The following is a 27,330-nucleotide window of genomic DNA, read 5'->3' as shown; positions in this document are numbered from 1 at the left end:
TTTCAAAACCACTCTCAAAGAGCACCTACGGGAGACTGCAATTCGAAACTAGCCCCTGTAAATGTCCAAACCCAACCCCCTCCAATGTACAGTTTCCCCCACAGTTTCCCCTTAACAATTGTGTGTATTGAGCTGTACTGTATTGTACCCATTCTGCAATCTGTTAATAAAGTTATCAATCTAGTAGCACACCATGTAACACGCTGCGTCACGAAATGGCCGACCCAAGTTCGACTCCCGGACCCGGCGTCCTTTGCCAAATGTCTTCCCCTGCTCTGTCTCCCATTTCCTCCTCTCCCTCTCTCTCTACCGGACTGCCCGGTAGTACAACCAACAGTCATGCATACATTTTTATACAACTTGTGGAGGATATCACAATTTCCATTGTGGTCTTAATTGAAAAGACACAATGTATAGACAGGCATGACAGTGGCAGGTCTAACATGGCTTGAATCATAAAACATGTATATAATAGAAAAACAGATAATATAATATAAAATGAGCTCACAGTTCACATCAGTTAAAATATGTAGTGACCTCCTGAGTGTAAAATGAGTGGTTCACTCTGCCATGTTACACAACATCCACCTCTTCACCTTCAAGTTGAAAGACATCAGGCTGACTGTTTGTAATTTGCAATTTCAATTTATTCTATTCCCAAAGTTAATTTCCCTCTTTTTAAATAGATTTAAATACAATTGCAATGTAGGTATGGATATAGATATGGATAAATGTAGGCCTCAGTATGTAGTTATTATTATACATTGTTATTATACAGTGTTATATGGATAGACTATAGATTGGATATAGTCATACAATGTAATAGGTACGAGTACAGTGTAAGACAGTAGGCAGTGTTGTAGGCAGTAGATGGATTATTATGCAACAGAGTTCATAGTTTATGTATGGTAAGGGTTGAGTATAGGCAACATATCCTTGAGTATAGGCAACAGAGTTCAGAGTTTATAATACAGTATGGATTGTGTATAGGCAACAGAGTTCAGAGTTTATAATACAGTATGGATTGTGTATAGGCAACAGAGTTCAGAGTTTATAATACAGTATGGATTGTGTATAGGCAACAGAGTTCAGAGTTTATTCAGTATGGATTGAGTATATGCAACAGAGTTCATAGTTTATGTATGGTAAGTTTGAGTCTATAGGCAACATATCTTTGAGTATAGGCAACAGAGTTCAGAGTTTATTCAGTATGGATTGTGTATCGGCAACAGAGTTCAGAGTTTATAATCAGGGGTGCAGTCGTGCACACACGCGGTTACACGGCGTGTTATTAGTAGTCACTCAGGGCAGAAGTGCGCGCAATGTATCGCGATACTACACGTGGCGTGTAACCAGTTCCCATATTACGACTGCACCACTGTTTATAATACAGTATGGATTGTGTATAGGCAACAGAGTTCAGAGTTTATTCAGTATGGATTGTGTATAGGCAACAGAGTTCAGAGTTTATTCAGTATGGATTGTGTATCGGCAACAGAGTTCAGAGTTTATTCAGTATGGATTGTGTATAGGCAACAGAGTTCAGAGTTTATTCAGTATGGATTGTGTAGGCAACAGAGTTCAGAGTTTATTCAGTATGGATTGTGTAGGTTCCTATTATTATGCAAAGTCTAGGTGAGAAGTGCCGGCGGCCGGCACTTCTCACCTAGACTTTGCATAATAATAGGAACCTACGAGAAGGTGGGGGGCTGCTTGATCTCCATTGTTATGCATAATAATCATCTGTTCTGTACGCAACTGAGGGAACATGTATGCGCGGGAGCGCGCGTGCACGTGGCGTGTAACCAGTTCCCATATTACGACTGCACCACTGTTTATAATACAGTATGGATTGTGTATAGGCAACAGAGTTCAGAGTTTATTCAGTATGGATTGTGTATAGGCAACAGAGTTCAGAGTTTATTCAGTATGGATTGTGTATCGGCAACAGAGTTCAGAGTTTATTCAGTATGGATTGTGTATAGGCAACAGAGTTCAGAGTTTATTCAGTATGGATTGTGTATAGGCAACAGAGTTCAGAGTTTATTCAGTATGGATTGAGTATAGGCAACAGAGTTCAAGAGCTCAGAGTTCAAACCCCTACATTGGCTATACTGCCCCTTAGGGGGGGGGAAATCGATACGTCGTAGTAGTATCGCGATACTTTGCGTGGCGATACAGGGACGCCAAGTATCGATATTTAATTATTCATAAATTCTTTTTTTATTTATTTAGTTTTTGTATAAGGAAGTTGCATTGTTCATTTCAATACCTGTAATAGTACAGTAGTCCACACACACACACACACACACACACACACACACACACACACACACACACACACACACACACACACACACACACACACACACACACACACACACACACACACACACACACACACACACACACACACACACACACACACACACATTGCGCATTCAGTTAAATTGGAATATGACTGTAATACAAACAGTTCAGTTTGTCAGGTACATGCAACACAGATTACAGTGTTTACATCTGTCTGCTTGAGAAAATACCATGTTCTGCAATAAAAATGATTGAAGTGAGATGAACAGACTGAACTTTATTTTATTAGATAAAACATGTTGACAAAGTTTTACTTTGCAGTTGAAGAAAGGCAATAAATAAAATTTGATAAAAAAAAAAGCGCAATACTCGCGATATATTTAGTATCACGATACTATCGTATCGTGACGCAAGTATTGCGATAGTATCGTATCGTGAGGTCTCTGGCGATTCCCACCCCTACTGCCCCTGGTGTTATTATTGTGATTATGATTGTGTAATTCCCAAGATATATTGGAGCATTGTTATGAATCATTCTGTGAACCATGCACAATTTTCATTTGCGTGACCCTGAACAAGGAGTCAATGAAGTTGTTGAAAATGGCTCCTGCCCACATGTCCACAACGCCCCAACCTCAAAACAACCCTGATTTATTTATTTTGGGCCATTTTAAATTTGCAGTTGGCTTGCATTTTACAATATGACAAGGTTGTGTGCCTATTTCATAATGATCCTTTATTATCTTTCTTGTTCAATGTTGCCCAACCCTCTCTCCTAACATCCAAGTAGTGTTGTCAAAAATATCGAAAAATCGATACATATCGATTCTGAATATTTAAAACGGTTTCAATACTAATTTCCCGAAATATATAAGGAAGTTGCATTGTTCATTTCAATACCTGTAATAGTACAGTAGTCCACACACACACACACACACACACACACACACACACACACACACACACACACACACACACACATTTACATTTTAAGATTGAACCTTTTTCCCTGTGGTATCGAAAATGGTATAGAATATCGATACTTTTCAAGGTATCGTATCGAAGTTCGAAATTCCAGTATCGTGACAACACTACATCCAAGTCAGCTTTCTACGTAGGCCCTCACTCACAAGGAACAGTGTCACCAAATCCTGCCTTCCGTTTCCTCCTCACTTTTTTTTTTTTTTTTTTTTTTTTTTTTTTACACACCTGGTTCCTGCATTGAGCCCCACCCACGTTTCAGAGCAGTGGGGATTGTTGTGTCAGATGCTGTAAATCTGTAAACGACCAAAAGAGCCACAGACTTGGTTTAATTAGTTTCTGATGCCCTTACAATCCATCTGTTTGTGCACAGTCATTCTCCCATACTCTCTCAGAATCCCCTGCTTAACACTTTCAGTGCCAGCCATGCAGTGCCCCGGAAGCGTCTATGCCTTCTACAACGCTGTTCGGTTTCCGGGTTCCTCTGATTGGCCACTAAGCCCACGTGACCCTACGCTAGCACGCCCCCCTTATCGCCGCCAGTTATCGCTAATCGAAAGGAGTGGACACGGACGCGTTAAACGGCAATCAATTAATTTAATATAACAGTCCGGTTCTGTGTTTGTTTGTGTCTGTAGATTGTTGGTGAACAACTAACTTTAGGTTAGTTTAACACGTCCATGTCCAGTCCTTTCGATTAGCCCCACCGTTCATTGTAAACAATGATGCATGTAGTTACTGTGTGTTGTTGTAGCCACCGGTTAATTCGCGACTTTTTATTGGTTTGTCATGACAAACCAATTACATAATCCAACATATGTGTAAAGGCACAACATATTCCAGTTAAGGGTATATTTTTTTAATGATTCGTTACGGCGTAATCAATACTTCCATTTGTATAAATTGCGTTAAGCGGAGCTTAGTATTGCTTCTGGCTGAGGAGTGCGTCGCGGCTCATGCGCATGCGCACGCTCGGCCAATCAGAGCAACGCGGAAGGGCAAGTTGGCTGCCGAAAGTATTCACGCGCCCCGGAACCCCGTTGCGTGCCACTACCCACTTCAATGATAGAGCTCTCATATTTGCGAACGCATAAACTATATCTTAAATTATGGCTATGTGTATAATATGGCCGTCGCTTATCAATGACTTGTTTGCAGTCAACATTGTCGAAACGGATTGTTTTTTATTTCATTTCCGTTTTATACCATTTTGAAAAACGCTTGTTTTATGAATGTTCCAGAAGATTTCAGAAGATTCTGTGATACTGATACCTTTACTGGAATATACTGGAATACACAAAAAACGTTGAAATTTTTTCGGCCTATTTATGAATCGTTTTCAAATAAACGCTAGATTATCGATAGTATATGTGTACTTATGCACGCTATAGAAGCGGGCTGAAAAATCGATTATCCATTTCCTGATCAGCACACACACACACATATACACACATATGGCACACGCTGATATATAGGTGAAAATAGCTCTGATTATCCCAAGACTGGTAAAATAGATTCCTTACCTCAGATCAGATGTTCTCCAAAAAGATTATTCCAATTCCTGATCGCCATTCCAAATATCGATCGCGTTTATTGATCCAACGCTGGGTACTGTAAACACACTTTCTCCGCTGTTCTGTGGCTCGGCAATGACTTCGATCGTCTCGGGTTACTTGTCTGACAAGTAAAATGTGGAAGCAGGACTTTTTTTTCTCCATCCGTTTCATTTAATCCAATCCAAAGGGGTGCAGTACCATCGATAGGGGGCGGTATTTTCCCAATGGAGCTCAGAGAGAGTTCCAGTGGTAATGTGAGGCTAGATTGATGAAATATGAATGGAAATCGCTAATCAAAAAACGATCAAAAACGAGATCTCTCGTCTCTCTGGCACTGAATGGTTGGCATGAACTAATGAGAAATCTCGTCGTTGCCACTCAAAGTGTTAATGTTTGTGCTCTGCTGTGTGGCTCTTAGGCCATGGAGGATGACGACAGACTGATGGACAGCTTGCGGCTCCAGTTCCTGGCTCTGCAGGAGCAACAGGAGAAGCGTCTCCAGAGAAGATTTAATAAAAAGAGAGCGAATGCGGAGGGGCTTACTACTACCGGTGGCCCACAGGAGCCCCTCCGAACTCAGGGTGACTTGAACCTGTCTGAGACAAACACTGTTCATACAGACCATGTCAAAGAAAGGTGAGCTTTATAAAAGTTGAACTGATAATAATAATAATAATCTTTATTTACACTACCGTTCAAAAGTTTGGGGTCACTTAGAAATGTCCTTATTTTTTAACACATTGGGTGCCGTCCACGTAGATCTACGTTTCTGTGGCCCGACCGTTGAGTGCCAGAAACGTAGATCTACGTTTCTGTTTCGTTATTTCTTTTATTCGCTATTGCCATTCATAATCCATCGAGGCACCTTGTGCATGCTGTCCTGAATGTGTCTGAGATCGCAAACGGCAAATACCGGCACCTAACGCCTTGCGGCCGCTATTGCACTCCATTTGAAACTATGTGGTTTGTTTTCTTGGCCGAGCTGCGGCGTGGGGGCGGGTTCTAAACACTCCGGCAAAACAAGCGGTCACCACAGTTCCCTCGACGAGGGTCCCCGCCCGCCAAATCATCTGCAATGCTGGATAACGTTCGACAAATGATTGCGATGAACATTTTGAATGGCGATCAGATAATTGGATTATTCTTTTTGCAGTACATCAGATACAAGGTAAGGACTATATGTCATAGCTGTCAACATTGGGATTTCACAATTTGTAACATTGTAGTCTACAAAAGGCATCTGCAATAATTAAGTCAATCCAGGTGATGCTACATAATACTACAACTCCCACCAGGACTGGGTGCGCACATTCATTGGCCCATCCACTGCGCCCTGTCGCGTGCGTCGTGTTGCCTCCGTGTGTGACAGCTGACAGCTGAATGAACGCTGTTAACGTTAATAGCTCAACTGGTTAGTGTGACCGACTAGTTTACTTTACAGACAGTTAGCTAACGTTACAATGTGGCGGCATATTGTGGGTGTGAAAAGACCGGGTGAACCAAACCATCAACAAACAAAAAAGAGAAAAGAGAATGAGACCGAAGACGAGAGTGTTGCGGTGAGATCCCTGGTCTAAATGAAAAAAAACAAAAATGTCTGTAAAAACACATCCAGTTGATGAAAGATAGTTTTTTCTAAGACCTTGGCCAGAAAAGGGAAATTAGAGATAGGTCTATAATTACTCAACACAGAGGGATCAAGGTTGTGTTTCTTTAGTAAGGGCCTAACTACAGCCGTTTTCAGTGAGTCTGGAAAGACGCCTGATTGGAGAGAACTGTTTACAATTTTAAGGATATCTCCAATCACACTGTCTAAAACCTCTTTGAGGAAGGGGGTTGGAATAGCATCCAATGAACAGGAGGATGATGACATTTGCAATATGGTTTTGCGGCGTTCCTCTTCATCAATTGCACAGAATGATGTTAGATCTCCCCTAGGAGTGATTTACACTGTTGCATATAGCACAACTAGCGGAATTTGCAGTTTGAGAGTTTGTGCTAGGACAGGGGTCGGCAACCTGCGGCTCCAGAGCCGCATGCGGCTCTTTAGCCAATCACCTGCGGCTCCCTGACCAAAAAATTCATAATTTTTTTTTGTATTATTAAAAAGAATAGATATATTACTTTTTTGTATCTCTTATTTTGGAGATCGATGTCATACTGTGACACTGAAATGAAAAAATTTACAACTAAAATATTTAGTCAACTAAAATATTTCATCAACTAAAATATACAGTACGTCACACCCCGCGCCTCTCCCTGCCATCTGCAAGTGGCTAATGTTGAGTTTCTGACCCCCCAGTAAGCTAACCATGGATACATTAAAAAAAAAAAAAAAAAAGGAAAGTCTGAAGAAAATAGAGGGTTTTAATTCAGCGTGGACAGATTAATTTGCTTTCACAACTAACGATGCAGGCTTACCTTCAATCAATCTGATATGTGATATTACCTTACCTGATATGTGGTAAGAAATTTGCGAACAACAAAAGATTTACTTTTTATTTGATAGATTTTCCACATGAGGGAAGGACTCAAATAGAGCTGCATAGTTCAGGGTTTTATTTCAAATAGTAGTTCTACAGACACCAGTGTTTTGTCACCTCTTCATAAGAGTTTGAGGTTTTCCTTTGTTATAACAGGTAAAAACAGCAATAAAAAGTCAAAAATCTTCTTTTGTTGCTTTATAATTCCATTAATGCAACAAACTGTGTGCTATAAGTATAATAAATCGCTAATTACTTTGGGTATGCAATTGTCAGGCGTTTTATGCTAAATGTGGCGTATGCTTGGGGATAGCTATATATAAAATGTTATACACTGTGTTATCTTCATCTTAAGGGTAAATTGGTTTTGCGGCTCCAGAGGAATTTTACTTTGTGGGAGGGGGAAAAATTGCTCTTTTGATAGTAAATGTTGCTGACCCCTGTGCTAGGAGCATCACTCATAATACTAGCGCGAATGTTGAGAATTTTGTTATTGAAAAAGGATGCAAACTCATTACACTTAGCTTTAGTGGCAGCGAGCGACTGCTTGTAGGACTGGGGGGGATTTAAAAGATGTTCAATGGTGGAAAATAAGACTCTGGCATTTGTCTTGTTCTCATTAATAATGCATGAGAAATATGCCTGCCTTGCCAAATGCAAGGCTTTGTTGTAGGCAACTGTAGATTGCTTTAAAATCTGTAGGTGGACAGTGAGTTTGCTTTTTCTCCAAACTCGCTCCACTCTACGACATTCCCATTAAGTGAACGCATATGTTCGGTGATCCAGGGTGTTACTCTGGCGTTATGTCTCCTCTTGGTTTTCAAGGGAGCCACTTTGTCGAGAGCTGACCTTACTTTAAGACTAAAGTGTTGAACCATATAATTTACTGACTAGGGAACTCACTGGCTGCTAACGGGCTAAAGAAACGTTTTTTAGTATAGTCTGTACTGTTTTTCTCAAGATCAGGGACAGTCATACTAAAACACAGCAGATGGTGGTCAGATAGCTCAGGCCTTTCAATAGTTCTGTCAACAGTGATACTCAGACCTCTAGAGATCACCAAGTCCAGGGTGTGGCCGTGTTTATGTGTTGGGTCGACAACATGCTGAATAAAATCAAAAGAGTACAACAACTGTAAGAAGCCCACAGCCTCAGCATCCGAAACATTATCCACATGAAGATTTCTGTCGCCTGTTATCAGGGTTCTGTCATAGTTAGTGGAACAGATAGATAGAAGTTCTGCTATTTCTGTAAAAAACAAGGCTTTACTGAGCTTTGGAGGACGATAAATAGTAATCATTAGCATAGGGGATTTACTCTCAAGTATGGTGGCCTGATATTCAAATGATGAATAGCTGCCAAGAGTCAGAGGTTTACATTTTAAAGTGTCTGAAAAGATATTTGCCAATATTTCTTAACCTCACGTACTGAGTGCATAAAACTATAGCCCGCGGATCAGGCAGCGGCCAAAGTTACCGCTCCATCAGAGCCAAGCCATGTCTCTGTTAGAAAAATAATATCTAACTTCTCATCGCAGATGATGTCGCTCACCGATGAGGACTTGTAAAGAAGTGACCTGATGTTAAATAGGGCCATCTTTATCCCATGACCATGACATTTGACTGGACTGTAATATTTTAAAGGTTGGAGGTTTGCCAAATTTGCTTTACCAAATGCTCTATTATGATGTCTATTGCTAATTATTGTTGGAATGGGATGGAATGGTAGAGGTAACTTTGATGATAAAATTGAAGATGATATTAGCGGGGCACTATATTCCTGATTACTAAACTGCCCAAGCCTAGACTGGGGAGAGAGTTGAATGGGGTAAGTTAATTGAGCTACTGTAGAACTTGGACATACAAAGCATCAATTTACAGGCATTTGGAGAAATGAAAAGAGGGCTTGCAATGTATCAGAAATATTCATAGAGAGCAGCTTGGCTCCAGACCTGTTTAAATGTACTCCATCTCTATTGAAGAGGTCATATCTGTCATAAAAAAGAGTGAAGTTATCTATGTAGGTAATTTTCCAGAACTAGCAGCGTTCCTTCAGCCAAAGATGTAATTGGCGAAGGCGACTGTATTTCATATCCCCACGATATAGGCAGGGTAAGGGCCCTGAGATGGCTATGGTCTTACCAGTCTCCCAGAGAGTGTCCAGTAATCTATTAAACTCCTCTTTTATCAGTTCTGATGCATCAGCTTTGATATCATTGGCTCCAATATGAACCACCAGGGAGTTATGACACACCTCGGACAACAGATTAGGTATCATAGTGTTAATGTCCGCCACCTTAGCACCAGAGTAGCACCCTGTCTCACAACCCTTCACAGAGACATAGCGGACAATTGAGTCACCTATAATAAGAGTGTCCGAGACAATAGGGGACAAAGTAGCAACAGGAACAGCTCTGTCGCTGAGAGCTGCAGCTGAGTCCAGCACGATGCTGGGGGAAGCCCCATTGACGATGCTGGCAGCAGGAACAGGGATTTCCTTGATGATGTCACGATTTGCCTCAGCTGTGTCCAATACTCCGTTGGTCAGTGGGGGCGAAAGCTGCAGCCGGCTAGTTGAGGGGACTAGGGCTGACCATCTAAGCTTTTTTTGGCGGTCGAAGCTTCGGGCCGAGATTCGAATTTAATTCGAAGCTTTGAGATTAAAATCTTTTTTTAATTTTTATATTATAATCTTTTATTTTATTTTTTTATCTTATGTTGTGGGACTTGTACAGCACTTTTGTAAAATTTGTTGTTTTTAAATGTGCTCTATAAATAAAGTGGATTGGATTAATTAATTAAATGAATAATGAGCTGCGCTGCCTGGGCGGCTGCTCTCTGTTACACAACCAACAACATTACATTACATAATTATGTTGCAACCTTTGTCTATAAAGCAAACAATTATATAAATATTTATATGTAGTTAATAGAGACAAAGGCAGAATTCGACATCATTTATTATTAAGACATGTTTTTATATGGGTCGGGACACTATAAAAAATACTATAGAGAATTGTCAGTGCTGTAAAGTTTTTTAAATCTTAGACTAACGAAGCACTTTGCTTTTATGAAAAATTGTAAGCCGTCATTTGAGGCTTTATAAAAGCAGCACAATGAACACAAATCTGTCAGTGCCGAGTCCGACCTCATCTTAAATAACAAACGGCATTGCTTGTTGTAGTTAACAAAGAGAGGCAGAGTTAATGAGGCGTATTAAAGCATTACATCACGCGCAGGAGTGGGTTGTGAGAATTAGACCATGCCACGACTGCACGTGGTGTAATGGCTTTTATACAACTGCCGCATTCATCCAACCGTATTGCTATACAATAAACACACATTAATTGAAGATGTATTGAAAAAAGCATCCGCCGGGCGGTCAGGTGGCGTAACGGAGATTGCGTTCTTCACCAACCCCGGAGACGCTGGATTCGCCTGTTCGAATCCAGCTCACAGCTCCAGGGTTGTCACCAGCTTGGCTGGCCGTTCACACTAATACAATTGGCAGTATTAGAGGGTGGGAGAAGCTGGCGGGGTGGGTCCGGGTCGTTGTAAACAGCGACTCCTACAGTTCGGTCGGGGCGCCTGCTAAGCGCGGATAGGATCTAAGTGGGATAGTGTGATCCTTCCACACGCTACGCCCTCTCAGTGAGAGTCCGCGTTGCCAGGTGAAAAGAAGCGGCTAGACGTGTGTCGGAGGAAGCATGTGATAGTGTGAGGTTCGCCTCTTCCCTGGACCTTTAATTCCTGTTCCCTGGACCTTTAATTCCCTGTCTCCTCACCTCACCAGCCCCCACCCTCGCGTTCGTTGTTTATGTATTGCATTCCCTGCCTCGCTCCGTTCCTTTAAGGTACTGTGAGGTTCGCCTCTTCCCTGGACCTTTAATTCCTGTTCCCTGGACCTTTAATTCCCTGTCTCCTCACCTCTCCAGCCCCCACCCTCGCGTTCGTTTACTCTCGTCTGCTCTTCAGCAGCCCACACCCTTGGACTACCTTTCATTATGTGTTTGATTGGTCCGTGCCGAACACACACTTCTAAGTCAAGTATCAATTACCATCACGCACCTGATGTGTGTTCTAATTAGCGCCCCAGTGGGCTTTAAATACCTCGATCTCCCCCCCAGTCCTCGTCGGGTCGTTCTCTATCTGTAAGCTCCTACGGGAGATTCCCTATCTGTATCTGTTTCTGTATTCTGTATGCTGTTTCATCTCCGGCGTGAGACGAGGTGCAAGCCTTCGCCACCTGTCGCCGTTTGCCTGGAGTGGGACACAGCCTGCGCTCTCTAATTCTCTACGGGAGGTATTCCAGTGTTCCACTCCAGACCCCTCGCCAGACGCGCTCCTACAGCAGACGCGCTCCACTCCAGACCCCGCGCAGACGCGCTCCTACAGCAGACGCGCTCCACTCCAGACCCCGCGCAGACGCGCTCCTACAGCAGACGCGCTCCACTCCAGACCCCGCGCAGACGCGCTCCTACAGCAGACGCGCTCCACTCCAGACCCCGCGCAGACGCGCTCCTACAGCAGACGCGCTCCTACAGCAGATGCGCTCCTACAGCGGACGCGCTCCTACAGCAGACGCGCTCCACTCCAGACCCCGCGCAGACGCGCTCCTACAGCAGACGCGCTCCTACAACAGATGCGCTCCTACAGCGGACGCGCTCCTACAGCAGACGCGCTCCACTCCAGACCCCGCGCAGACGCGCTCCTACAGCAGACGCGCTCCACTCCAGACCCCGCGCAGACGCGCTCCTACAGCAGACGCGCTCCTACAGCGGACGCGCTCCTACAGCAGACGCGCTCCACTCCAGACCCCGTGCAGACGCGCTCCTACAGCAGACGCGCTCCACTCCAGACGTGCATCGCTCTCTAATTCTCTACGGGAGGATGCGTCTCTCCGAGCCGGCGCGCTCTCCGAACCGGCGCGTTCTCCAAGCCGACGCGCACCACTCCAGACTTCTAGCCGGCGCGCTACTACTCCAGACGCGCATCGCTCTCTAATTCTCTACGGGAGGATGCGTCTCTCCGAGCCGGCGCGCTCTCCGAACCGGCGCGTTCTCCAAGCCGACGTGCACCACTTCAGACGTTTAGCCGGCGCGCTACTACTCCAGACGCGCATTGCTCTCTAATTCTCTACGGGAGGATGCGTCTCTCCGAGCCGGCGCGCTCTCCGCACCGGCGCGTTCTCCAAGCCGACGCGCACCACTCCAGACTTCTAGCCGGCGCGCTACTACTCCAGACGCGCATCGCTCTCTAATTCTCTACGGGAGGATGCGTCTCTCCGAGCCGGCGCGCTCTCCGAACCGGCGCGTTCTCCAAGCCGACGCGCACCACTCCAGACTTCTAGCCGGCGCGCTACTACTCCAGACGCGCATCGCTCTCTAATTCTCTACGGGAGGATGCGTCTCTCCGAGCCGGCGCACTCTCCGAGCCGGCGCGCTCTTCAAGCCGACGCGCACCACTCCAGACTTCTAGCCGGCGCGCTACTACTCCAGACGCGCATCGCTCTCTAATTCTCTACGGGAGGATGCGTCTCTCCGAGCCGGCGCGCTCTTCAAGCCGACGCGCACCACTCCAGACGTCTAGCCTGTGCGCCCCTACTCCATCCCTGTAAGCAGCTCTGGCCCTCGCCCTGTCCAAGGCCTTAACCCTGTTTTCTCTGTCCCTGTCTCCAGCCCGCCTCCCCGGGCCTCTGTCCCTGTTCCCCTCTCCAGTGCCCCCTGTTCCTGCCCTGTCCTTTGCCCTGGCCCTGTCCTTTAGCCTTAGCCCCTTAGCCTGCTCGCCTCTTAAAGGCACAGTGCCAATTTTCCCTAATTCTTGTTTCCAGTATTTTGTGTTCTCCCTTGCCTTCCCCTTAGCCTGCTCGCCTCTTAAAGGCACAGTGCCAATTTTCCCTAATTCTTGTTTCCAGTATTTTGTGTTCTCCCTTAGCCTTCCCCTTAGCCTGCTCGCCTCTTAAAGGCACATTGCCCTTTTTCCTTGTTCCAGTATTTTTGTTTTCTCCCTTAAAGGGACAGTGCCGCTTTTTTGTTGTATTCAATAAATGCCCAGTTCTTGGCTTACTCTCATACCTGTCTTGTGTTGTGCGATTGGGGTCGGTTACAAACCATAACAGATAGCCTCCACTCTCCCAGACCGACTGTGGGGGGTAAGTGCGCAGCGACCAGGAAGGGGATTGGGAATTGGGAATTGGCATAACGACTAACATTGGGATGGGAGAAAATCGGAGTAAAAAGGAGGGTGAAAAAGATCAATAAAAAAAAAAAAATTAAGAAAAAAGCATCCGCCAGAAAAAGTAGTTCCCAAAAAAATAAAGAGAAGTTGCCTCCATGTGGAAGCAGCTCGGAAGTGCATCCAACTGTTCTCAGTAAGACATCCAACAAACTAAGACATCCAACTGTCTCTCAACTAGGGATGCACCGAAAATTCGGCTACCGAAAATTATCGGCCGAAAATGGTTAAAAAGGCTCTTTCGGCTTTCGGCCGAAAGGGTTTTAGCACTGAAAATATATGACCGAAAGTCAAATAACGTGTTGTTGTGATGACGTCATCAAAACGCGACTACAGACATACCGGTACCGCAACATGTACCGTGAGCAGCTTGGCAGCTCTTCCTGCATTCCTGTGATAACTAACTCCTCTTGGGAGTAGGGATGCCCCCCGAAACCCGGTTCTAAACTAAATTAGAAAAAACCGGAGTATTGATCAGCTCCGACGATAACGGTACTGCTATCAGTAGTCTAGGAGCGGATTAGCTACGGAGCTAACAGTGTACCATCCATCTGCGACGCAACGGTGGCAGCAACAGTGGACACTGAGTAATGTTAACGTTATGACGAGTTCATACTACACTACACGTATGAACTCAACATAACGTTAACGTTACTCCGTTTAAATGAAGTGTTTAATTAGCAGCAATCTGTTGTTGAAAATGTATTATCGTTAAACCGGAAATGGAAATGCGAGGACAGGAAGTCGTCATCAATCGTTGTAGTCTTTCAGTCTTAACAGTCTGGAATTAATGTATGCATTCAAAAGTGCTGAATAAATGTTTTATGGGCCCATAATAGTGATTATTAATATTATTTAAGTTAAGTTTAGCCATAATCATGTCTTTTGCCATAATCAGGTAGCTAAAAATAAATATATATATATATATTTATATTAATCATTTTCGGCCTTTCGGCATTCGGTTTTCGGCCAACTGTTTCCTATTTTCGGTTTCGGCCAAGAATTTCCCATTCGGTGCATCCCTACTCTCAACTAAGACATCCAACTGTCTTTCAACTAGGCATCCAACAAACTAAGACATCCAACTGTCTTTCAACTAGACATCCAACAAACTAAGACATCCAACTGTCTTTCAACTAGACATCCAACAAACTAACATATCCAACTTTTCTTTTCTTACCTACTTTCTATAGAACTTCATTCTTAGATGCTTCTATAGAAAGTAGGTAAAACAACAACAACAAAGTTTTCTTTGCCCTATAGGAAAAGAAATACGTTTTCTTTGCCCTATATAGCGGGGGGGGGGGGGTTCTTTTCCCTATAAGAGTTTATTTTTTATTTTTTTAAACCGACCTTCTATAGAAGCAGCTGGGAGGTGTGCTCAATTGATTGATTGATTGCTAATTTTATTACTGTCCGCCTTGTTTCCAACTGGTTAAGTTTAGGCACTCTTTCGAAGTTGGTTAGAGTTTGGAATCAGGGCTGGTGGTCTATCGGCCTGCTCTAAAGACGAACTCTAACCTTAACCAACTTCGAAAGAGGGCCTAAACTTAACCAGTTGGAAACAGCAAATTTTATTACTGTCCGCCTTGTTTCCAACTGGTTAAGTTTAGGCCCTCTTTCGAAGTTGGTTAAGGTTAGAGTTTGTCTTTAGAGCAGGGCGATAGACCACCAGCCCTGATTCCAAACTCTAACCTTAACCATTTTGTTTTCTTGAAGTATTATGTAGATTTGTCCAGTTGTGTTTTTGAGGTTATGGCTTTGGTGAGTCTTTATCATGTATTTCAGAAGGGGATGGAGATCTTCAAGAGTTTTAATTTGGACTTTTTCTCTCAAGTAGCTTCTTACTTGCAGGTATCGATGGAAGTGATTACTTGAACAGGCATATTTGTTAGCTACATTTTCAAAATAATCCACTCCTTCATTGTACATTTCATAAAAACGTATGAGGCCCTTAGCTTCCCATGTCTTAAACTAAAGAAACCATCAATACTGTTTGGAGAAAAATCTGGGTCCCATGCTATTTCGCTTAAGCAGATCATTTCTTGTTCCTTAATTTTTTATTTATTTTACATATTTTCCTCCAGATTTTAAATGTATTATATATAGAGTAATTGTGTATTTTGATCTGTGCTTTTTTATAACTGGAGAATATCAATGTGCTGAGTGATTCCACTAAATTCAACTCAAATTGACTTCCATTTGTGACTCATCTCATTTTTCATCCATATTAAAATCGGTTTTACCTGTGCTGCGTAGGGCTGGGCGATAAAACGACAATGATAATTATCGTGATATATTTTAATAATCGATATCGATTGATAATAAAAAAAAAAAAATTGTTATCCATGATAGTGGCTATTGCAGTTTTTTTCTTTCTGTTTCTTTAGTTGTTTAAATGCTAATATCTTCAGTGCTTTTGGACTGTTATCATAATACGTTTGCCTACAGAGCATGAGATTCTTTTCAATGTCATGTATTTCTATAGTTTCCAATGCTTTTTTAGCTACGTTCAATTGTATCTGTACTTCTTTGTTCCTCCCTTTCTCATGTTCTTCTTGTAGTTTCTTTACTTTGTTTTCCAGTACCATCTTTTCTCTATCTCTTTGCTTCTTTTTCCAGGATGTGTGACACATTTTGGAAGACTAGTTTCCACCTCTTGTGATGAATTGGTTCGGCCTATTTCATATGTTGGTTTTGTTTCTCCACAGACTGTTACAGGATGAAAATCAGCACTTGGAAGACCAGGTGAGGGAGCTAAGGGATGAAAACGGTCGCCTCTTCAAACTCCTGAGTGAGAAGGATTTTGAAGCCAAGCACCTTAAGAAGAAAAGAGAGGAGGAGAGACTGGCCTTAGCAGGTATATAACGCAACTGCAACTGAGAAACAAGAGAGAACATGAAGCCTACAATCAAAATAGTGATGAATACATTCTCTCATTCTGCTGACTTCTAGTGAAGTACACTGTAAAAAAATTAAATTATTCACAGGAAATTCACTGTATTATTTTACTGATTACTTTTGTTTTTCTACTTTAATTGTAAATGCCATAAAATACAGTAAATTACCTTTTATCAAAATATTAACCACTAAATAAAGGTTGTAATCTGTAAATGTATTTGATTTTACACTGTAAATTGACAGTAAGTATTTGGCAGTTTGACAGACATTTACCGTTTTCTTTTTTACAGTGTATAGGCTATTCTCTGTCCTGGTTCCACTGTGGTGGAATGAACTTCCCACCACGGTCAGGTCAGATGAAACGCGGCCAATCTTCCACCATTGACTAAAACACACTTTTTCAAGAAATATATGAAACATGTATTCTTACTAACCTTCTTACAGTCTATACTACTATGTACTATGTTACTATGTCTTGTACTACTATGTACTATGCCTATACTAGTATTATGCTACTATGTCTATATTACTATCTACTATGTCTATACTACTATCTACTATGTCTATACTACTACAGTATGCACTATGCCTATATTACTATTATACTACTATGTCTATACCAGGGGTTCCCAAAGTTTTCAGGCCGCGACCCAAAAATAACGGGGTCAGAGAGCCGCAACCCCCACTATTATAGGAGGTAAAAAAATAAAAAATATTTAATAATTTTTTTTTTTTTTTTTTTTTTTTATAAATTGAAATGTATGGTTGAAACATGCACACGTTCAAACGCACACACACTAATAAGCATTGGAGGCTTTTAACCAGGGCCGGACTGGGGAAATCATTCAGGCCAGGAAATATAGTGCAAAATATAGCCCCAGTCAGGCCACTTTTTAAGCAGGGGGTCTGGGGGTCCCCCACCAGGACATTTCTTGTTACAAAGACTTCATTTCCTGCATTCTGGTGCAGGCATTTTTTTATTTGTACCCTTTAAATGCCAGTGTTTGTGATGGCATCACAAATGATTGTTAAAAAACAGGCTAGCATATGTATGATTAGCAACAACACTGATTTTGATGGATTTTCAGTTTTTTTGTAATGTCAGATTGAAAATAATACAATCTTTTATTCAACTTCAGCCCTGATCATAACACCACATATTCATTTTATAATTCTAACCCTTTAAATGCCAGTGTGTGTGATGGCATATATTTGCAATATATCAAATGCAAAGTAGATTTTTCTGGGGGGGATTATTACAGGCTAGCATGTGTCAATAATTAGCAACAGCAGTTTTTTGTAAGGGTTCCGCCTCCACCAATCACATGCGGCTCCTTTTGTGTGTGTGTGAGAGCAAGAGAGAGAGGGAGAGAGAGAGAGAGATAGTTCTCCAACTTGTGTGAGTTGCAGTGATCTCCTGGTTGTTCCCCACCTAGGTTATCTAACTATTGTGCTGCTGCAACTAGAAACACTGTCCTGGCCTGCTTCTAAGTTCAGTGGCCTGTGGGTCGCGACCCCGACTTTGGGAACCCCTGGTCGATACTCAAGGCCAGATTAAGACTTCAGAGGCCCCTGGGCCAGATTCTTGTGGAGGCCCCCCCACACACACGTGCACGCACGCACAGTGGCGTTTTTATATGTCACTTTAAAAAAAATATAGAATACCGTAATTCCTCTAATAGTAACCCCGGCTTGTATTTGTTTCAACTGTAGTGGATACCAGGCTTGTATTAGGAGGAGGCATGTATAAGAGAGAGGCCTATATTTCTAATTTTCGTATCTCTTTTATTTTTTTTACTGAATGAATGAATGAATGACAACTTTATTTAACAGATTGCAGAATGGGTACAATACAGTACGGCTCAATACACACAATTGTTAAGGCAGGGGATGCAGACCTGAGAAAGACGTTTGTCTTGTTTACATCAGGGTCCCCCATTTTCAATTCATATAGACATTTATGACATACACAACATACATGACATTTATGGCATAGAGACATATAGGTATTTAGTACTAGTACCACTCTTTCGAAGTTGGTTAAGGTTAGAGTTTGTCTTAGAGCGTGACGGGCTGACGGCAAGTTCTTTCGATGGTTAAGCTTAGGCACTCTTTCGAAGTTGGTTAAGGTTAGAGTTTGTCTTAGAGCATGGCGATAGAACGCCAGGTAGTTTGCAGGCTGTTTGACGAGGAAATGGGCAAAGACACAGCTTGTCATGCGATTGGGCAAACATGTCAGTGGCCAATCAGAGAGCGTCAGTCAGTGCCAATCATTCAGTGTCACAGTATGACATCGATCTCCAAAATAAGAAAAAAAAATAAAAATAAAATGTGGGGCCTCTAGTGACGAGGGGCCTCCAAAAATGTTTAAAATAAAAGTTAAAAAAAAATAAACAAATATTTGGGGCCTCTAGTGACGAGGGGCCTCCAAAAGAAAATAAAATAAAAGTAAAAAAAAAAAAAATAATAATTTGGGGCCTCTAGTGACGAGGGGCCTCCAAAAGAAAAGAAAATAAAAGTAAAAAAAATAAACAAATATTTGGGGCCTCTAGTGACGAGGGGCCCCCCAAAAAATAAAAAATTAAAAATATTATTATTTTTTTTAGGCCCCTCATCAATCGAGGCCCACGGGCCGCGGCCCGGTCGGCCCGGTCGTTAATCCGGCCCTGTCGATACTACTATGCACTCAGTGAAGTGAAGCACTCAAATTGCACTGCGATACTAACGATGCCACTTTCCCTTAGCCGCCAGAGGTGTACCCCTCTTGCTGACTTGTTGCACATGATTTGTAAGTCGCTTTGGATAAAAGTGTCGGCGAAATAACTAAATGTAAATGAATGTATTCCTCATTTTGCTGGGGGATCCCCTTGAACCAACTCAAGGACATCTGTAGGCCCACAGACCCTACTTTGGCAACCACAACTCTTAATTCATTACAGCTTTGTTGAACTTGTGACACATTCATGTCCTCTAGGCACATCTGGCATGGCAGGGGACGCAGCCACCACCAGGATTGTGGAGTTGGCCAAGAAGAACAGAGAGTTAGCTGCTGAAATAGAATGTGAAAAGGTTAAATCCAAGCAAAGCATCAGAGTCAAAGAGCTTGAGAAAGAGGTAATTGTTTTGGAGTTATGATGACATTTGATATGGTTTTCAAGTGTAGGTCTTCATCCCTTTCATTCATTTATATTCATCATTGAACACATTCATAGATTGAGATCAATTATGAAATCTGAGGAGAAACCCAATAATAAATGTTTTGGACCAGATTACATTTCAAACAACGATCTATTTGTTGTAATATATCTAGGGATGTCCGATATTATCGGCCTACCGATATTATCGGCTGATATTGGCATTAAAATGTGATTAAAAAAATATATATATATTTTTTTACATTTATTTCACCTTTATTTACCCAGGCAAGCAAGTAAGAACAAATTCTGATTTTATTTATTGTCAAAAGTATGCATAATGTTGTGTTAATTCCATGACAAGATATATGTAATGTTAATTACCTGAAATTATTCAGTTTTTGGGGGGGGGGGGGGAACCCTGCATATATCGGTATCGGTTGATAGTATCGGAAATTAAGAGTTGGACAATATCGGTATATCGGTATCGGTAAAAAAGCCAATATCGAGCATCCCTAAATATATCCATTACTGGCTGACAGACAAGTGATTATTAGAATTAGTAAGGCTATTTGACACTCCCTATTATAGCTCCAGGCTGCTTCATCACTGTCTCCTCCCGGTCCAAAGACGGACACAAAGACACAGGACATGGGCTCATCTGAGGACTGTGAGGTAATTGTGTTTTTGTAAGAACTGACTGAAGATGACTGACAGTGCCAATGATTCCAACTGCTCTTAGCAATTATAATGAAGAGAATTCCATTAAAATGATATGGATTTCTTTTTCTTCCTTCAAAACAGAACATCCCAATGGTGAAATATCTGCAGGAAAAATTAGCTGCGGCACAGTTAAAAATGACAGGATATCGCAACCAGATGCAAGCTATCAAACAAGAGCTGAAAGTAGCTCGGAAGGTAATGTGGGGAAATTTCGCCGGCTTTTCACCTCGTAGTTTAAAGCATCTCTATAGTTTTAAGGAGAAATTGTTGAGAAGCTTTCATATCCGTATAGATCGATATTATACAGTAGGACTTCACTTTATGTTCCACAATTAATGATAGAAGTAATGAGGAACTATACTGTATGTTATATTAATGAAGCCTAATAACAAATATCTAACTGATAGGTAACTTTAAGAATTAGAGGTAAGCAGGTAGAAAAGGAGGATTTGATAATTACATATACAGTTGGTCTTTGAATTTGTCATTGGGAAGCTGAATAGAAGCCATTCTGGCAGAATTTCCCTGGAGATATCAGCTTTGAGACTCGAGACAGTTTGTTAACATATACTGTTGTTCCTTGTTAATTCCTGTGTGTGCTTAATCATTATTATTGTAATCAAAGTGTTACCCTATAAGTTCCCTAATATACAGTATTTATAACTAGACAATTCCTGTGAAATTGTGAAAAAGTGTGGTTGCGGCCAACGTACCGCAGTTTAGTGTGCTGAACGCGACAATGTCAGAACCATGTCTATGATGTGATCATGTGATATGATCTTCATTCATTCATTCATTCATTCATTCATTCATTCATTCATTCATTCATTCATTCATTCATTCATTCATTCATTCATTCATTCATTCATTCATTCATTCATAATTGAAAACATTCATAGATTGAGATAAATGAAATCTGAGGAGAAAGCCAACAATAAATGTTTTAGACCACATTCCATTCCAACCAAATATCTATTATTGTAATATATCCATTACTGGCTGACAGACAAGTAATGAGATGGAAGCAAATGAGGAGAATTACTACATTCCGCAATTCATTCCTATGGCCACCGCTAAAAGTTGATTTGACACCTTTCTCTTGTGTGTGCCGCTAACACTGTGGAAGGATTCTGGGCAATAGTAGCCTTGAGGCAACCCGACTAACTATCTCTGTAGCCAGGCTCATTTTGTTCCCTGTTGTAGGTATTGATCAGCGAGGTCGGAGAGGAGGTCAACCTTCAGCAGCTACTGAGCTGCCCAGGGAACTTTAGAGGTCGCTCCCAGCAGATACTGGCTCTTCAGACCAGGGTGAGCTGGCTGCATTCACTGACCGTTCATTGGTATCATGGTATGGTTTTATTCTTAATCCCGGAGGGGAAACATGGTTTGCCACCAGAGCGAATACAAATACACAAACAAGACACAATTACATACAGTACAAGCAGGGGTGTAAAAACTACCCAGAAATTATACTTAAGTGAAAGTATGGGTACCGTCTCAAAATCGTACTCAAGTAAAAGTCAGAGTATCTGGCTAAAAACACACTTCAGTAAAAGTAAAAAAGTGACTACTTTTAAATGTACTTAAGTACTAAAAAGTAAAAGTAAAAACTTTTTTCCTGACTTTATTCTTCTGATAGCAGGTGTTTAATTAAAGATCCCCGCTTTCTAGTCTTGCACAAGGACCAATCAGCATGGGTATGGCGGGTTAATTTTCCATTGGTGGGGATTTGATTGGCTGTTTTTAAATAAAGCGCGGCTGCAGGATTAATAACGTTAATGTTAGTTCGGCCAGAGAAACAAATATACTAATTAAAATGGTTGGACCTGCGAGATTTGTACTTTGTAGGTCTGCATTTTAAATGTTTAAATGTATTTTTTCTCTGAAATGTAATTGAGTAAAAGTACAAGTATACAAACCTAATAATACTTGAGTAAAGTACAAATCCCCCAAAACAGCACTTAAGTATTGTAACGAAGTACAATTACTCAAGTACTTTACACCCCTGAGTACAAGTTACATAACACAGTAAAAAGACGAGAAGAAGAGAGCCTCTCAACACAGAGCTAGCGGTGTTCGTTAAAGAATTTAACTGCAGCAGCATTACCAACTGGACTGTCCCCTCAAGGTCATTTCTGACACACAGAGGAAGTTGAACCCTCTTCTGGGTGATGCTGGGTGGTAAACCAGAGGGTCACTATGTGTATTGTGATGAATAACGTCTATTCTGTTTATAAATGTATGTAACGTTTAATTTGTGCCGCTGCTGATTGGTATTTGTAACCATTTCCTGCCTGTCTGCCTGCCTGATCTTGTGGCCACAATGAAAATAAGTCACGTGATTTGATTGTGCTATCCTGATAATCATTTTATGTGATATGCTTGTGGGTGTATTGTATTTTAATTCTGTCAAATAAATTCATTCAATCAATTGTGTTCTTTTGAGCCCAGGTACGGGACCTTGAGCAGCAGCTGAACCAGTCAGCTCAGCAGATGCGGCCCAGTGTTCTGAGTGTGGAGGAGGAACTTCTAGGGGTCCAAGTTCTGCAGAAAACGCCACCTCAGGACAAAAACCTCAGCTATATCCGCACTATGGAGAGGGAGAAGAAGGAAGCTTTAGAGGTACAAGACAGGTCCAGTGTATTCATTATGACAGGGAGAATTATTCTGACAAAGAACCATCTACTGTAAGTCCATTTTAGATTTTTAGATGAGTGATGTTTTTATTTGTATAAAATGTTTCTATAGCTCACACTAAATCTACAGATTTTAAGTTGGTGTGGTGACTAAATTCATTGTTAAAGACAATGGAGGTTATGCTCATTCATTAACCTCCATTTCTATATCTTTCACCATGCCTTTAAATTAATTAAGACTCTGACTAGATCCTGGAGTTTAAGTTCATTTAGCAGACTATTCCATCCAAGGCCTTTTTCCTAATTCAGTCTGAACTTTAGGGACATAAGTATAGTTTCCTGAGACTGTAACCCATATTTGCCCTGTTTTCCGGTTAGCAAGACAGATAAATAACAGGGTAGTCTACCCAGAATGGCTTTATATATAAATGTATATATACATTTGTTACGCACCCCTGTGGAGGGGCGCAACATAAGGCAACATACATGATGGGTGAGGGTGCAGCGGCACAAAACCAGGAAACAGTTTGCAAAATAATAATATTTATTTACATAAACGGCAACACAGAGATCAAGGAGGACTACCAGTGGCACCAAATCAAACACAAAAAGCAAATGAAAACCCACCCCCATTGACAGGCACTAAGCACCCAAAAGTACAGTGGGTGGTGCTCACTCTAAACTAGGGTTTTAACAGCAGGTAACCTACGTGATGTAAAATGTAGACCCTAGGGTATCTTCCTGTCCCATCTCGCATGTGTGTGTGTTAATCTGCATGACAAATAAAGACTCCTTCTTCTTCAATTGCAAGTACTCTGTATTGGTTGTTCATGTATTTTCAGAACAAAGTTATATGATGAGAGTTAGTGGGTTCCCTGTGCACAGCAGCACTACTTGTCCAGGGTGCCAGTCAGAGCAGGAACAACATGGTGTCCAAGATAAAAGTCATTCAGCACACACACCAGGAGTGTTCACATCACCGTTTCTGAAAGGTCCATCTGAACACTCCTAGTGTGCGCTGGATTACTTTTATATTTTAGACTTCTATATTGTTCTACATATGGAAGGATCGAACTGTAAACTGCTGAGGAGTCGGTCGCAGTCAACCAGCATCTGCTAACAGGTCTGACCCTTTAGCTCAGCTGGTTAGTGCGGCTGCTTGTGGACCCTATGGTCCCAGGTTAAAATCCACTCAGTTACCAAAAATATGAACATGTTCTTAAGGTCCTCTTCCCTTTACTGTACCGGACAGAAGATCACTGGGGAGTATGACACCCTCCTGAAAGACCAGGAGGAAATTAAGAGGAGGCTGGAGGGTTCCAGGGCTAGGAACAAGTCTCTGACCGCTGAAATCAAAATCCTGAAGAGCCAGATCTCAATCCTCCTGGATAAGGACAAACATGACAACGAGCTGGTGGCTGCCCTGCTGGTAAGACATGACATCAGAAGAGAAAACTGTCTGTCTGTCTGTCTGTCTGTCTGTCTGTCTGTCTGTCTGTCTGTCTGTCTGTCTGTCTGTCTGTCTGTCTGTCTGTCTGTCTGTCTGTCTGTCTGTCTGTCTGTCTGTCTGTCTGTCTGTCTGTCTGTCTGTCTGTCTGTCTGTCTGTCTGTCTGTCTGTCTGTCTGTCTGTCTCTCTGTCTGTCTGTATGTATGTATGTATGTATGTATGTATGTATGTATGTATGTATGTATGTATGTATGTATGTATGTATGTCTCTCTCTCTCTCTCGCTCTCTCTAACCCACCTCGTCTGCTCTGTCACGTCTCCCCTGACCAGAAGCAGCAGAGCCAGCTTCAGCAGACTCTGCGTCGGCTCAGCCAGCAGCAGCAGCAGGATGCACAGAGTAAGGACACGCATCAGGTCCCGAGACAGCAGCTGACCGAGCAGCTGATACAGAGAGGCCAACTCATCCAGCAGCTGAAGCAGATCGTTTCTGAGAAGGAGAACAAGGTCGAAGAGCTGGAGAAGGAGATCCAACAGTTCTCCATCAAGGTAAACAGGCTTTTAAAAGTGCCACTGACGTCTGACTGTGGACCTGTTTCAAACACAAACAGGCATCTGTAGTGTGGTAGTGAAAGGTTAACCTTCTGTAGTGTGGTTGTGAAAGGTTAACCTTCTGTAGTGTGGTTGTGAAAGGGTTAACCCTTTGTCGTGTGGCAGTGAAAGGGTTAAGTGTACATTTACACCTGTTACAGAAGGAGGATGGAGGCAGCCAGTTTGGCATCAAGATGAGAACATGCAGTTCCACCTCTTCTACAGCAGAGGGAGACAGCAGCAAGGGAATAAGCTCTGCACGGTACGTGTGTACTAGTGGTGATCATGTTAGAAGTTCATGTTAGATCATGTTTTTTTGGGGTTTATGAAAAAAGAGAAAGATTATTACTTTGCTCCAGTCAAATTGATCAGTGCCAAACAGTATGAGACTGGTTCTCCTCAGCAGCTTTGACGTATGTGCGTGTGTGCATGTGTGAAACTGGGGACATTGCATTCAGTCATTCCTAACCCCAGCCATTTACATGGAAATCAGTTTTTTCTTCCAATTGGTGACAGTGGTTTATAGTCTGAAATATGTCCCCAATTTTAGCACAAGTCAAGAACATACACACACGCACACAAAACTACTCCCCAAGATCTTTGCAGTAAATATGAATGTGTTCTTCTTAAAAATCTTGTTTCATTTACTTGTTCCATTCACTTGTCAAACCCTGCCTTCTTTTCTTGATCCTCCAATCACAACTATTGGAAGGAAGCGACAGTTGTGATTTGAAGAAGACATCGTTTGAGATTCAGAACAAGTGAACGGAGGCTGTTAATTTAGTGAAATGCCTCACACTTCACAGATCTTGTACTTGCGTTGTTATGTCTCTATGCAGGCTATCTGTATCTATATACAGATGGTTCTCTGTGTCCTCATCTCGCCCAGGTCAGTGTCTACACTTGGACATAAACTGGTGGAGTCTGCTGTGGGATCTAGTTTCCCATGTCAAGGACGACATTAAACCACAGACCTCCTTTTGGTGGTTTTGTCTGAGGGGACCCGCTTCTGAGAAGATGATTGATGGTAGATATGATCTGGAACAGAATTCCATAGCAGTGTCTCAGTGTTTCCCACAGGATTTTGTGAGACTGTGGTGGGTGAACCTCTGCCCCTCCTCTTGAGAGCAAAATAAAGAGGCTAGATCGATGATGAATTTTGTGCTCAAAACACAAAATCGACTAGAGCAGTGCTTCCCAATCCTTTCCTCGAAGCACCCCAGCCGTTCAATGTATTTGTTAAATTCCATCACCAGCACAACTGATTCAACTTAACTAGCCCTTTATTAGTTGAATCAGGTGTGCTGGTGGTGGAATTTAACAAATACATGGAACGGCTGGGGTGTCTCGAGGAGAGGTTTGGGAACCACTGGACTAGAGCATACATTTGAGCCATCAAAGAAATGAAGCAAAAGTGGTTACCTGTGTTGACCTGGTTTATTTTTTAGAAAATAAAAAATATACTGGATTACTATTACGAATACTACCACTGCCAATACTACTGATACATCCCTATTGGCAAAATCTATATAAAAGAAAATATATTTAAATATATATATATATATATTTTTTAATTACATTTAAATTAATGGGAAACATTTATGGGAAACACTGGTGTCTATACTGCACTGTCGCAGGGCACTGATCCTGGAACAGGAGCTGGAGAGGAGGTGTGTGGAGGCAGAGCAGAGATTACAGGAGGAGTGTCGCAGGGCACTGATCCTGGAACAGTGGATAAAACAACATCATGGCAAAAGGTGGACTCCGCGCAAAGGCAGCAACAGCCATTGAATCGGTATGGGAGAACGGGGATAGTTGTCACATCTTTTACTCATCTTTCAATAGTCATTCTACATTAAATTGAAGCTTAAGATGTTTGCTTGAATTGTGTATCCCTCTCATTTTCCAACGAGAGTTAATCACCTATCAAAGACACTCTGACATTGTGACAACCAACCCCATCATGGGGATGGTTGTCACACACTATGGGGTTGGTTGTTGTCACCATGTGTTTTAATGGGAAAATCTTAAAAAGAAGACAAGAAGGCAGAACTAAATTTGAAAGTTTAATTGCATTGACAAGTTGACAAATACATAACTTGAATGAATGAATTAATGAAAACTTTATTTAACAGATTGCAGAATGGGTACAATACAGTATGGCTTAATACACACAATTGTTAAGGGGATGCAGACCTGAGAAAGACGTTTGTCTTGTTTCCATCAGGGTCCCCCATTTTCAATTCATATAGACATTTATGACATACACAACATACATGACATTTATGGCATAGGGACATATAGGTATTTAGTACTGATACATTTGTGACATAAACA

The 27,330-nt window shown here is 42.0% G+C and overlaps 1 protein-coding gene across 1 annotated transcript in view; it reads left to right on the top strand.

Moving 5' to 3' along the window:
• Positions 1-5,268: 5,268 nt before the first annotated feature.
• Positions 5,269-27,330, top strand: part of ccdc13 (coiled-coil domain containing 13) — a gene marked incomplete at both ends in the record, with an annotated part of 51,180 nt that continues 29,118 nt past the window's right edge. The window contains 11 exons of the mRNA XM_084327659.1: positions 5,269-5,483; positions 16,275-16,423; positions 19,439-19,578; positions 20,190-20,273; positions 20,403-20,516; positions 21,525-21,629; positions 22,773-22,943; positions 24,210-24,386; positions 24,736-24,951; positions 25,833-25,882; positions 26,631-26,743. Coding sequence (XP_084183785.1) covers positions 5,269-5,483; positions 16,275-16,423; positions 19,439-19,578; positions 20,190-20,273; positions 20,403-20,516; positions 21,525-21,629; positions 22,773-22,943; positions 24,210-24,386; positions 24,736-24,951; positions 25,833-25,882; positions 26,631-26,743 — 1,534 coding nt within the window. The remainder of the gene's footprint in view (positions 5,484-16,274; positions 16,424-19,438; positions 19,579-20,189; positions 20,274-20,402; positions 20,517-21,524; positions 21,630-22,772; positions 22,944-24,209; positions 24,387-24,735; positions 24,952-25,832; positions 25,883-26,630; positions 26,744-27,330) is intronic.

Source organism: Notolepis coatsorum, assembly GCF_963971535.1.
Source record: "Notolepis coatsorum genome assembly, chromosome: 13".
NCBI lineage: Eukaryota > Metazoa > Chordata > Actinopteri > Aulopiformes > Paralepididae > Notolepis > Notolepis coatsorum.
Note: the sequence above shows the minus strand (reverse complement) of the source record. Positions and strands in the feature narration are given on the sequence as shown.